The sequence below is a fragment of the Vespula vulgaris genome, chromosome 2, assembly GCF_905475345.1.
Source record: "Vespula vulgaris chromosome 2, iyVesVulg1.1, whole genome shotgun sequence".
Classification (NCBI taxonomy): Eukaryota; Metazoa; Arthropoda; class Insecta; order Hymenoptera; family Vespidae; genus Vespula; species Vespula vulgaris.
In genome coordinates, this window is record NC_066587.1 from 13,147,718 (window position 1) to 13,162,145 (window position 14,428).

Genomic DNA, 14,428 nt, shown 5'->3' on the forward strand with positions numbered 1-14,428 from the left:
GATTGACTTCATACAAACCAATTATTTTCTGTTGCTTTCTAACGCTATTATTCTATCTTGTATATCAATGGTTAAAGAAAAAGAAAATAAAAGAAAATACAAGACAAGTAACAACAAAATTCTCAAGTTCATTTAATCTAAAAAAAAAATTGTGTTACTCTTTATCTATTTAAATCAGTAAACGAGCACATTAATGGGAAAAGAAAAAGTAGGAGAGAGAGAGAGAGAGAGAGAGAGAGAGAGAGAGAGAGAGCTCGAAAAGAGCTTACGATAAGACCTTCTACCAAGAATATAGTTAACGAAAGGAGGACACACGAATAGAATCGATCGCCTCTCTTATCGTTCCTAGCATCCAAATTCTCCGATGTACCAATGAGATAACGCCTCTGATACGTGCTTCGATATCATAATGACGTAACAAATAGATTTTCTTGAAAATTATTCGGGACAATCATTTCTAATTGGCTCGTTTGCCTTCCAAACATAGATTCCAAAAATTATAAATCAATGAAAATTTCAGAAATTCTATTTCAGAAATGGAATTATTTACTATTATCTTGCGATCTATTTGATAAAATTGCACGGACAAGTAAAAGAATTTTCGTACGTTCTCAATATATCATAAATATCGCAATTAGTTCCCGCGGATATTTTTTTCTTCTCTCTCTCTCTCTCTCTCTCTCTTTTTTTTCTTTCTAAAAGACCTTATTCCATTATTGATCTCTCTCATATTATTACCTTAATTATCATTTACCAATAATTGCTTCCTGATTAGTATCGAATAGAAACGAATTTCGATCGTGAACAACATGTTAATTACTAAATTAAAAATATTAAAATAAAAAGAGATAAAAATATTATAAAATAAATTAAAAATCGTGTGTATCGGAAGACGACCGACACGATAAAATGCACGAAGATAAATTATGAAATTTTCGATGAGTAAAATAACTCAACGATACTTCCGAGTTACTCAAGGATATACAGTCGAGATATAATGCGTTCGTTTGACGAATCGCGTCCATTATCGTCGAACATGTACAGGATGAGCGAGCGAACTCATCGATTACGTTAACTGTCATTAGACCACGTGTTTCCGGCTCGAAAAACGGTTCGCATTGATTACAATCCATCGGTAAGTGTATGCCAAACGTAACAGGGTGCGGTTAAGCTCTGTTACGTCGATTAACTTCATCGACCTCAAAATTGGAATCGAGTTACGATAAACAGACAGGTATGTATCTCGTTCGAACTGACCTATATCATTTGGAATCATTCAAATCGAGCTACGTTACGCAAGGTTGCGTTCTCTCTATCGTAACGAATGATTTTTTGTCCTCTCTTCGATTAAAAAACACGACTCACCGATATTGTTAAAGAAAAATCCATTTCCACGTTTTTGAATTTCGTCACAGCTTTGATTTGTGTATACTCACCTGTAACAAAATAAAAAATTATCTTAATTAGCGTTCCAAATTTGTGAATACACATACATATATACATACATATATATACGTGTGTGTATGTATTACGTAGGTATATGCACAATGTACATAAAAAGAGAGATGACGACAGTCGACGCAACGATTAAAACGAAAACGTCATACTTTTTTATTTATATTGATCTTGAACTTAGGACCATCGAGGGAAGTAATCGATAAAAATTATTAAGCGTCATTGAACCGACGTCGTACCTTACAGGACGATAATTAGACTATGAGCGATCGGATTACGTACGGTCACATGGCAAATGCGAGATCAATCGACCGAAAGATTAACACATCGGTAAAAAGGGAATGGTGATAAGAACGTCATTATATTCGTTGATTTCGTCAGACGTATATTTCTTATCCACCTGTAAATATACTCATCGATGTCTACGATGTTAAGAAAATATATTGTTCTCGTGAAAACATAATAATACAAACGGGTCAACTAATCTCGTACGATAAGGCTTCCTTATCGAAATGAAACTCTGTTAAATTTCCTTCTCCTTTACCTCCTTCTCCCAAGCCTTACTTTACAAATAATAAATAAATAAATAAATAAATAAACAAACGAACAAACAAATACAAATTTGTCTCTAAAAATAAAACTTTTTCTCGTCTGTCGTTGTTCATGAAAATAAACTCACATAGCCAGACGTTGCCACGGGGTGCCGTTTGAAGAATGTTGAAGCGTAGATTAAAATCGAGACCAGCCAAGTCTTGACGCAAACGACTGCTATCCATAATCAGTGCCCTTTCTGGTAGTAGAAATAGATGATCACTTCCCTCAAGGGGCCCCAAACTTCGAGGCACCCCAAGAGGTCCAGAACGGGCCGTCAACATTCTGCCAAGGCGTTCGTAGTTGCTACTAGCCCCGACCTCGACCTCGACCTCACGTTTGAGCTCACGACCAGCCTCCGTACTAGCATCCCCCTCCTCATCCTCGGCCAGTGATCGCTCGAGACCCGACACCCTGCCGATCGACGGTTTCGACAACTTTTCACGACTAGTGACTTACGACAACTAAACCGATCGTACTCGACGATCTTTTTCACCAAGTCGATTTATTTATTTATTTATTTTTTTTTTCGTTCGATTTCTTTCTTTCCTGACGCGTTTATGACGTGTTATTTCTCCTTTCGATACGTTACTTTAATTCCTACGTCGTTCCTACGATTTGATCGTGCGTGAAATAAACGACGATTCCTTTTTGTGAGAACGTTACGGAATTTTCTTCTCTCTTTTCCTTTTTCTCTTTTCAAGAATTTAATCTCTTCGTTTGTTTCCCGTTACATTCCTACTGCGTATTAGCGATTTACGAAATGAATTGATAAACAAACGTATGATTCGCGAATAATGAAATCGAGTTTCGATAAATATGTATGTGTGTGTGAAAAATACGCCAGAGTTACGTTTGCGAGTAAATAGGATTAATTCGTACTACGCGTGGGAAGAATTGAAGCTAATTAATCCTTCCACATAGTACTGTACAGGTCTCTGGAGAATCGTCGATGTTTGTCGACCTACTACTACCAAACTTTAGATCAATGTCACGTATTATATTTTGTAAATGAAAGGTTTCCTAAAGTGCAAAAACAAGCGACGCGTAAACATCCGTCAGTTTATTAAACAGCAACGAGCAAGATGTAAAACACTGATTTTCCTCGTTAATTGAAAGCTCAGTGATATAGAAAGAGAGTCTCTTTGTTTAATGAATTTTGCGACCTCATCGAGTCGACGAATGTTCCGGAGCAGTCGAAGATAAGAGAAAGAAGGAAAAGCCAAGTGGAAAAATCGAAGTGAACGAAGAGACGAGGGTCGAACGAGATGGGGTTTGCTCTACACATGCGTATTTCGAACGACGCCAAAAGCAAAAGTACTCTCGTCTGCTTTTATTTGCTGATGCGAACGAGATGTTACTACGATTATTTACGATTTGACAAATTAGAAACAAAACGTTCTTTTTTTTTTTTGTTATTTTCATTGGCAAACAGAAGGAAGGAAAAAATGATAATAATAAAACTAATAATATATACACATATAAAATACTTGAAATCTCGTTGCCTGTAAGACTCGTAGTCCGTAATTTTAGTTTCCTGTTAGACGTCGAACAAGAAAATTGATAAAAAAGAAAATATAAAGACCGATACAAATATCAGTGATCGAAACGTGAACTATGGTATTAAATTGTTTCTATATTTTATACGAATATAAAATTCTTGATCTAAATTCGTCGAGTTACTGGCAAACGTTACCGCCAACCAACGGACAATCGGATATCGGCGAAATAAATTCAAAGTCTGGCAAGCAAAAGAGCATCCACTATTTCGATACTTCTCCTTTCGTATCAACCTAACGATCACGACGTATTAGAATGAAATAGCTTAAAAACATATAATGTATGAGACTCGTAAAGTTTCTACGCGTATATAAATACGAATCCGATCGAAAGTAAGTCGTAATTTCACATACTATCTCTATCCTTTTATTTCCGACTAGTAATATACTACGTAATAATAATAACACCTATTTATCGCTATGCATCGAGCTACTGTCAGAAAACAATAAAAGTATTCTCGTGCGCGCGTACACGTGACTACGACAACAAAGGATCAAACTGATTATTTTATGATAAGTTTATATTTCGAAAAAAAAAAAAAAAATCTACGATTCGTGAAATTGTAATGGTCCAACCTATAACGAATTACTCACTGAACGCGCACTAGTCAAAATCAAAGTATCGAAATTTAATATAAACGCGTTTTACGATTGAGACGCGATAGAAGAGACACTCGAGGCGCGACGGTCGGCGCTCAACTGTGAGCGCGTCGAGCTTTGCTCGTGCATACTGTGTATCGCGCCAGCGAGCCGACCGCTACCGAAGATTGCCGAAGATGTCCGATGTCTCGCAGATTCACCGATCAACGAGAAAAATCTTTTCTTTTTAATTTGAATGTTCGTAAAAACGAAAGTATTTATTACGTAATCTTTCTATCTACATACATTCGATCGTGAGCGTCCCTCTCTTTAATTTCTCGTATATATTACGACGTGTATATTACTTCTTTTTAACCAAATATGTATAAACGAGTTAATAAAATAAAATTAAATAAAAGAAAAAAAAAATAGAAATAAGGAAATAAGAAAAAAGAAAAAAGAAAGGAAAGAAAGGACGATTTCTCCGACGTTTCTTTAATAGAAAACAATAGAAAAATGATCACGTGATAAATGATTTTAAAGAGCGCGAAAATTCGATTCCGTAAACGTGTGCAAGTTCACGTTTACTCGACACTATCTCGTCGATGATGCGAGAGCAAAGGCTCGTCGTGTACGTTTCACTCCCCCGTTCTCCTCTCGATTCGGGTAGTATTAATCCATATAAAGCGATCGATCGAAGCATCGAGGGATCATCGAAAAGATTTGACACGCGAGGCACGCACACGGAAGATCGAGAGTCGGTATAGTAACAGTATGCTCGATCCTTCGTCTCCGCATATAACAGTATTATATGTATAACCATGGATGAAATTTCTGCCACGCTGAATTAGCCCAATATCGACGTTCTACTTTGTATCTAGAGGACGACGTAATGACCCGTTACTTTGATATTTTTTATATTAGAAAAAAGTGAAATGACCGTGCAAGAAGATGCGTCATTTCGTTCTCGTATTCATAGAGACGAGAAACAGTATTCAAAGATCCTCGTAATTCTTTATTGTTCTTTGTAAATCTTCGAAGGACATCGATCTCTCTCTCTCTCTCTGTCTCTCTCTTTGTTTCTGGAAGGAAGGAGAGAGAGAGAGAGAGAGAGAGAGAGAGAGAGAGAGAACGATTTCCTTCTTAGATATAATCCTCTCCGGTTTCGCAGAATTCCACGTTTCGCGAGGAGAAAAGGATTGGTCCGGCTCGAAACGAGGCGAAAGTCAAATAACGGTCTAGCCATTAAGCATAACGACTTTTTCAGCGACGCGGCAGGTTTAAAACTCGTGCAAAGCGTGCACGGAGCTCGCAACTTCGCCTTATCCTTCTTTCTTTCTTTCTTTCCTTCATTTTTTTTCTCCACTTGCTTCTCGCGCGTTTAGTCAGGTCGACGAAACGTTCGTCGAGAGAGTTAGCGAGCGTTCGATCGGTTCTTGGAAAGCGTTCGCGTACGCGGAAAATATGTAGTTCGGTATGCCTTAACTCTGCAATGGAAGAAAGAGAAAGACAGAGAGAGAGAGAGAGAGAGAGAGAGAGAGAAAGAGAAAGAGAAAGAGAAAGAAAAAAGAGAGAGATACGTTTCGAAAGGCATAAAAGCGAGGCCCGCGCGATAAATCGTAAACCGCGATGACGGTTGCACGTTCTTTTTATCTTTCTATATTTCTTTATTTCCCTATTTCTTTATTTCTTTGAGCACAACGAACATGATGATATTCTTTAGCTTACGATTTCTCGCTTACTCGTGGCCGCCACCGCCGACTCATACCACCCACGTGCCTTTCCGCTTCGCGATTCTTACGGCTGCACCGCGTGTGCGCCATAGTACCGTTCCTTCTATCTTTTCTCTCCCCTTCTCCCTTCCCCTCTCTCTCTCTCTCTCTCTTTCCTTCTTTCTTTACCCCCTCTATATGGGTGTGCGTGTGTGCATACACGCAGAACTTTGTCTTTTTCTTTTTGGACTGTCACATTAGCTGCATCCTTCTTCCTTTGCTGAACGACTTAGCGATGCATCGAACCAACCAACTCGCTAAAGTAAGAATACGAACTTGAAAGCAGAATTTTTATTCTAATTGTTCTCTCGATTGGTTCAATCGTATGTATGTATATATTATTCCGTAGACCATGACCTAGAACGATGGATTGAGAAATAAATATAATGGTAAGACAGAATCAGGGAAAATTTGAAATTACAAAGAGAATAGGAAAGTTTCGATTCGCTGGGGCTTTGTTCTTCCTTCTCTTTTCTTATAATCGTTCCAAATGAAAAACGACCGGCTTACCAACTTCGTTTCGGTCTTTTGCAAGAGTTTTAAACTTAATAATGCTGGATTTATAAAGCTTTCTCTTATTAACGCATTGCGAAACGCATTCCTTGCTCATAACCTACTCTCGATTCAATTATATACTTTTCCGACCGAATTTTCTTATCACACTTTGCCATTGGTTCGTATTTACGAAGGAAAAAAAAATAAATTATTACTCGATTTGTTTGTTTTGTTTTCTTTTCTTTTTTTCTTTTTTACAATCGTGTTAGAAGGCTGATCTTACGCAGACCGTATCGCAGAAATATTTTCAACAAAATGCTTTAGATATATCTGTTATAGATCTTGTTTGAAAGAAAAAAAAAAGAAGTAGTTATTAGTTAGTCATAGCATTTGCTAGCGTCATAGTATCGAGTTACTTCCACGAGTTTTAAATCTATCATAAGTATTTAGATTTTTTTATGATAGTTTCAATTAACGATACGCTAGAATCGTTGTTTCAAGAATCACGAATTTGATACTTTATTGTCGTCACGTAAGGAATGCAAGCATGTGACTGATACACATCATGGTGTCTCATGTCACTTGAAAGATAGTAAATATTTAAAATAAAGGAACTGCCCACATAGTTGAAGGAAGTGTCAGCACGGCTCACGATCTTATCGAGATTATTTATTTATTTATTCTTTGTTGTTGTTGCTCAACATACTCCTTTAAAAAGTTTCTCTCCTATGTTCTATCTGCAATTAATCATTTTTCCTTTTTCTTTCTTTTCTTCTTCTTTTTTTCCCCTTAAATCTTTGATACGCTTCATATAGTAAATCGATTTATTCAAAAAAGAAAAGAAAAAAAAAAGAATGTTCGAAAATATTCGTCAAATTTTAAGTACGTACGAACGACGTTGAATCTTCTGATAAAAGCGGATAATCGGGATTTATAGGGATTCGAATAAAATTTCACCGCGACGTTCGTCGATCCGATTATCGACCTCGAAGCAATTACCGTACGAAAACGATCTCTTTTAAACTCTCTTTGCTTCTTCCAATTTAGTAGTGATGTTCTTTTTCTTTATTGTTATTATTATTACGATTATTATAATTATTTTATTATTATTACTATTGTTGTCGTTGTTATGTACTATTGTTGCGAGCAAAGCTTTCTCTCACGTCGATTAAAAAATTGACTAGAATCCTTGGACAATAATTACGTAAAACGAAATGGATCGATTTTAACGAACATCGTTAAAAATCGTAACTTTTCAATTTGTAGAGTTATTTATAAAAATAATCACCTGAGATAAAAAGTCCGAACGGCACGTACGAATTACTCGACACACTTCGTTGGAGACAATGAATTTTTGCTTTATTTCCGTTCGGCACAGTTGATTTTTCCAATTTTGTTTTGTTACTTTATTTTTACTTTTTCTCATCGATAACGACGACGAATATACCCTTGGGGGACACTCATTCTTTTTCTTGTCCGTTCGACGATTCGATTAATGTGTCTTGTATTCGCACTTGGATCGAACTATCGTCCTTCCTCTGCAATACAAATATACATACCTTTGCATTTAGTGTCTTACGATTGATACGAATGAGACGTGTGTCATCGATTCGATCGACATATTTCATCTTTCATTTCATTGTTTCTGTTCGTTATAGAACCCTGTTTGAGTTATCGAAGGAAAAGCTTATAGCAAGGAGATTTTTTTATTGGAAAGTTACCGGAAGAAGAGATTCTAACTTATAAAACGTAATACGTGTACGGGTTTGATCTGGGCCGTATCAAAAGGAGCACGTAGGTCTTCCGATGTTGAAGCAACCGAGCATAGCGGAAGAATAATAAAAAGGATAGCAGTAGCATGCCGAATGTGACCCAGTTGAAAATCCGATCGATCGACCGTATCCTCCTTTATATTGACAATGAACGACATCGAGAGAATACGAAAGAGACTAAGAAAGAAAGAAAGAAATAAAGAAAGAGAAAAAGAAAGAAAGAAAGAAAGAAAGAAAAATGAGAGAAGACATTTCGTATCCTCGCCAAGTCGTAACTTGCTCGACACCGGGACTTCTCAAGTAAATAAAGTTTTTCCTTTCGAGCGTCTTACCAATAAACCAGCCAACCTTCCAAAAATATCCACCCTCGTTATCGTAAACTCTTCACAAATTATTTTAGAGATGTAATTGTCCTTCTGGAAGATGTCTTCGCAGGTAGAATCCGTGCAGCTGCAGTAAATATTACAAACCGTAGAAAGATTTACGTCATCGACAGACGCATCGAGAATATTGTCGACACGTCGATAATAAACATATGAAAATGTTTATTTCGAGTAGGAATAACTTTTGTCGTTAATATCTCTCGACTTAACGTACTGTACGAATAAACTATCCCACATTTCTCCATATAAGCTGGATCGATAATTATTCTCTCAAAGAGATGAACTTTCCTCTCGCCAACACTCGAGACGGCTATCGATTTTTCGTCTCCGACCTTTTTAGACGCACCCACGTACGTTTCCTGACGACTTTCTCGCGCTGATTGAAATGAAATATAAAAACGTTTACCTGATCTCCGATCGAACATCATCCGCGATCCGCACAAACAAACACCGTAAACCCATAACGAAACTGCGACCGAGTAAATTCTCAACTTCCGAGAGTTTTTCGTGTATAATAGTAGGCTTCCAATCGGCAAGCAAGCTATGACTCACCTGTAACAGAAAGAGAAATGACGTCTTAACAGTCGTAATTGACGTTAATTGGAGATATCTGGAACGTTATTTAAAATTAGCACGAATTTAATTAATTTGCTGGATTTTTTGTTTGTCGACTTTAAGAGAAAACGTTTCGGACGAGATAAGTGTATCCTGTTTTTCACGCGACTCCGATTCGAATGCAGCTACTTATTTCTAGATAATATCAGCCTATCGAAAAATAAATGTTTTAACGGAACATCAAAAGAGAAAAAGAAAAAATAAAGAAAGAAAGTAAAGAAAATATCGTTGCCTGTATTTCGTTTCTTATACCGTGTAATCGCTTTGTCCGAATTAAAATAAATGTCTCTTTAAATCTGATCGATTCGTCAGAACTCTGCAGTACCATCGATCGAATAAAAAAGTCGGATGATTTGTCCAAAAGTTTATTACTTCCGTCGAACGATGGCGCAGCGATCTAATCGACGCTCGCGCTATCGGACATTCTAGCGGGAGAACTCGGAATCATCCGACGAATTCGAAACGTATGGCGCGCATTAACTTGGTGCTTACAAGCGATGGACAATTTTAGAGCTGGCCCCGTGTTAATCCGGTGAGTTCGGAAGAATCGGTTTGTCCATAGACGAAATTAGACGTCGAACGAGCCTAGCGCGATTGACGTTCCCATCCAGCCTGGGATCTAATCCTATATAACCGAGTTGGTACAGACTCGCTACTATCTTATTTCTCCTCTTACTGCTTTTGTTTATATTTCTATTATAGCCGAGTTCAACGACGAGTTCGAAGTCACTGACAGAGAAGAGAAGAGAAGAAAAAAGAAGAGAAGAGAAAGATAGAGAGAGCGTCACGTTCAAATGTCAAATCAAATCTTTGCACTCGCGTGTATTTTTGGCTACCTTTTAACTACACTCAAAGAAAATAATATATCGAATATATCTAAATGACGATTTTCCATGCGACAATAGCAAGGAGGAGGCTGAACGTTTCGAGAAGAAAATGATTCATCGGTTTTATGTCTCTCTCGTCTAACGACGAGTGCACCACGAGTATTCTCGGTATCGTCTTGCGAATCCTCGCGAGCTGCCTTCGATGGCGGCCGCTTTAAACGGTGAACGTGACATCACGCCTGTGCCAAATACTTTCATCGTCTAACGGAAGTCGTTATTTTTATCTTTCCCTTCGCTTCGTTACAGAAAGCGCGTTTATTTCTTAAGATGCAGTGCGATCGACCAAACGGAAATATTCGAAGGTCTCCCATTAGATAGAAGTAGATCGGTACGAGACAAAGAAGATAAATTAACTCGACACTGAACTCGTTTCAAACGTCAACAAAATGTGTTTATTTAATTAAAAATTTGTTCAAGAAAAAAAAAAAGGAAAAGAGAAGACAAACAGTTCCACGAGTTTATCTTTTAATACTTCCGATTTACCGATGACTACGAACGAAGCTGACGTAAGCTGTTTCGAGACAGTTCTCTTTATACATGTGATTCAACGACAGTATCAAAGATCGCCCACTTTAATGACTCGATTACTCGCGAATTAGTCGTCGGTTCGTTGCTCACGGCAAGCCCACGTTTTTCCTCTCATCCAATCTCTTCGAATTGTCTTAGACATTATCTGAGAAGGGTCAGAAGGTTATCCTTAAGGGAGATAAAATATATTAGAAAGGATCTTTCATGATGTTCGAAATGCACAAGAATCGGTTCAATGGCCTAATGGATGAACCTAGTCGAAAGAGATACTGCGATCTAGTCGGCGACAGGTTTTACGACGTCCGGAGATTAACGTGATTCCGGTTGACTTGATATCTATCCTTCCCCCCCCCCCCCCTCTCTCTCTCCTTCTCTCATCAAGAAGTCCCTTATTTCCTTTCATAGCTTCTAGAGAAACAAATTTATTAGCCGATAATGACATAACGGTTTTAAACGACCTTGAATTCTTGGTAATTAAATGCACCATTTTTCATTGCGATAACTTCACGCGTACGACGGTTATTATTAATGTATAAGATTAAGGTAACGAAGTCGATACTCCTAACGAGGAAGAAATATGTAAATTAAAAGTATACTTTGACGAGGATCATATGATCTTAAAAAATTATAAATAGATCAAGAAATATCAATGTATGCTATTTGCATTTTGTTATAGCAATTTGTAAACATCATAATTTATAAAATTCTTCCGGATCATTAAATTTTTGCAACATCTAAGAAACGACTAATAAGAATTAATATTGCTTATACAAAACGCATGATATTAATCGCATACTTCGCTTCTTGTTGCTATCGGAATCAATCGTTATTATCTAATAAATGTTAAAGAATAATAATAATAATAATAATAATAATAATAATAATAATAATAATAATAATAATAATAATAATAATAATAATGAGAGAACAAGTTTCGAAGAGTGCAGTTATCGTGACTTTGCGATCTAAACTCGTTTCGTTAGTTAATCTATACTAATGAGTTGAGAAATCACAGATTTCCTATTCGGTATCTACGAAATCATGAATTAAAGTCTCTGTAATTCTATAAAACGAAAGTTCCAATGAAGATATCGCTACTTGGTCTCGTATCATCTAATCTCTTTTATCTAATCTAATCTGAAAGAATTAAGTCGTACATGTAAGCCTTATAAACGGTTGTATAAAGCTCGAGGCTCCCACGGTGTATGATTCGATGAACAAAACCCAATGCGTGTTGCACGTCGTATACTAGTAGTCACAGTATTTTTCATTGACCGTGTTCGAAAGAAGTAGGAGATAATGGCTCGGGGGAAACATTAACAATATCGACAAAATTCACGGGCAACAGATTCGAATAAAAAAAAAAAAAATTAATCAAGTATTTCTTTAAAAAATATATATATAATTTTGTTAATACCCGTTAACAGTATATAATTTTACTTTGCCTTTTCCTGCTAACGAGGCAAAGAAAAAAAAAAAAAAAAACAAGTAACCTTTACTTGAATATTTTTGCCATTAAATACCAACATCTCCCCATCGATATCTATAGTTATCGAATAAATAAAGATGCGAGAATACAATTGCCGAGAAAAAGTAGGTTGCGGCACCTCGTGAAAAGAGTACAAACGGCGATTCGGAGAATATCGTATAATCGCGAACGCGGAAAATCAATGATCGTAGGAAGGCGCGTGGCAACGTTCTCTCTTTCTCTCTCTCTCTCTCTCTCTCTCTCTCTCTCTCTCTCTCTCTGACTCTCTTGGGCGGTGTGTTAGCTCGTTGCGTCACACAAGTGGAATTAAATCAAATAAGCAATTTAGAGGAGCAATGCGATTAAGTCCACGATTTATGGCGTTTGATATAATACGGCTTCTTCTTGTACTTGGGTTAGACGAAGTCGAATTGACTATCGAATCTTTTACAAGCGATTTGTCTACCTACAAGACGCATTCCCTTAGCCTTCTAATTCTCCTATTCGGATCGATAGAATTGCTGCTTGGCGTTATTTCGTACGAAAGGTCTGCCAAGAAAATTTGCACGTGCCCGAACAGGAGTCTTGTACGACTCGAACCGCGAATCTTCCGTTTTTTGGCAATCATTTTTTATTCACTCTCTTTATCTTTCTTTCACGTTGAAAGCTTGTTACACGTTACGTGTGTGACAACGAGACGATAATCGTAAGAAGAAAATGATATAAGCACGAGATAAGAACGAAGCTTTTGGTGCCCGACGATGAATATGGCCGTGCTCTTGTCTTTGCAGGAGATGCGCAGCTGTTAAGAGAAAAGCAGCGTGCCGTGAAGCTCTGGAAAAGAAATAACGAAAAAGCTCGACGAATAAACGTCTTGCGAATTGCAATCGTCGAGTGCAAGGATGCGCAGGCTCGCGACCTCGTTTCCTTCGAACACGACTCGTCGTCGTCGTCATCGTCGTCGTCGTCGTCGTCGTTGTCGTCGTCGTCCTTGTCAAGGAAGCCCAGTAGTCGTCGTTCGAGAAACAGCACGAAGTTTCTCGGAGCAGATTTTTGCGAAAGATAACGTGTGGCCGAACATAGCGAATTTTTCAGCAGTGCGGAGCGAAATTGGAAAGGAAAGGAAAGAAAAGAAAAGAAAAGAAAAGAAAAAGGAATAGAAAACGAAAGGAAAGAAAAGGATGAGAGGAAAAAAAGAGAAGCGCCAGAGAAGAACATGGAAAAGATGGACGAAAGAAAAACGGCGTGCAGATTGAAAAAGTTTACCTCGAACAATGGTTGTAACCGGCCATTGGGAAGACTCGAGCCTCTTACAACACCACATGTTTACAGCTTCTTTTATTAAGCCAGACACGAAAAGGTGTGCCTTCGTGTCCTCTCCTTAACTAATACTCGAGGACGACGATGACGACGACGACGACGACGACGACGACAACGACGATGAAGGAGAAACAACGAGTGGGACTTTCTTTCTTTTTTTTCTTTTAATCCCTCTCACGAGAAGACAAACTACTGGTGAAATAGGAAAAGAAAAGAACGAAAAGGACAAAAGGTAAAGACGAAAACGAAGACGACTGTAGAAGAAGAAGAAGAAAACGACGAGGAGGAGGAAGCCCCAGAAAGCCCTTTCCTCGCGCGTGAATACGCTCCGAATCGGTCGAAAGAGGGAGCGCAGTGAACTTTCCTTCTCTCGTCGCGACGAACCACGGCGCCGGCAAATGGCGTCTGTGGTCGATAGACCACGCACGCTCGGCTCAACATTTCTCTTCCCCGCTTCACCTCGACCTCCTATAGTTTCCATGGGGGACCAAAAGATGGGGTAACGTCTATACGTTCCATCGCCTATTTCCTTTCTATCAAATCGAATCGACCACTTTCTCCTCCCGTGTCTCATTCTTTTTCTTCTTCTTTTTCTTCTTCTTCGTCTCGTCACACCCATCCGGTACGAGGATCGCTCTCTAATTTGCCCTGCAAATGAACCTCTTCCCCACCCCTCTGTCTCTTTCTGCCTTTTCTCTATCGTTGTTTCAAACGTTCCAAGTTGATTACGATTATCGATCCCTTGTTGTTCGAGGTAAACGAGAAATTCCTCATGGAATTTAATAGGATTATTGAAAAAAACAATTGGGTTTTCTTTTTATTTTTGTAATAAAACATCCTTGTCCCCACTACTATCCTCATTTCTCACATCCCACCCGAGTAATCAATCAATCAATCACATCTTATTATTCTATTATCGATGATGAAAAGGAATCTATGATGGAGATAAAAGAATAGAAAGAATAAAGAATTAAAATGTAAAAGTCTACTGTAGAAGTATGCGA

General features: G+C 37.9%; 1 protein-coding gene across 19 annotated transcripts in view; it reads right to left on the reverse strand.

The window, feature by feature from the left end:
- LOC127072901 (MAP7 domain-containing protein 2-like) overlaps positions 1 to 14,428 on the reverse strand; it is a 95,540-nt gene that overhangs the window by 71,801 nt on the left and 9,311 nt on the right. For 4 of the 19 annotated variants that reach the window (XM_051013771.1, XM_051013767.1, XM_051013761.1 and 1 more), the window contains exon 2: positions 9,013 to 9,158. The exons of 7 other annotated variants lie outside the window; for them this stretch is intronic. In XM_051013771.1, the coding sequence (XP_050869728.1) occupies positions 9,013 to 9,034 (22 nt within the window). In that variant the 5' untranslated portion in view covers positions 9,035 to 9,158. Of the gene's footprint in view, positions 1 to 1,365; positions 1,433 to 2,134; positions 4,322 to 7,739; positions 7,858 to 9,012; positions 9,159 to 13,370; positions 13,529 to 14,428 lie in introns of those variants that run through there. 8 more of the 19 variants (XM_051013756.1, XM_051013751.1, XM_051013755.1 and 5 more) reach the window with 7 other exon arrangements.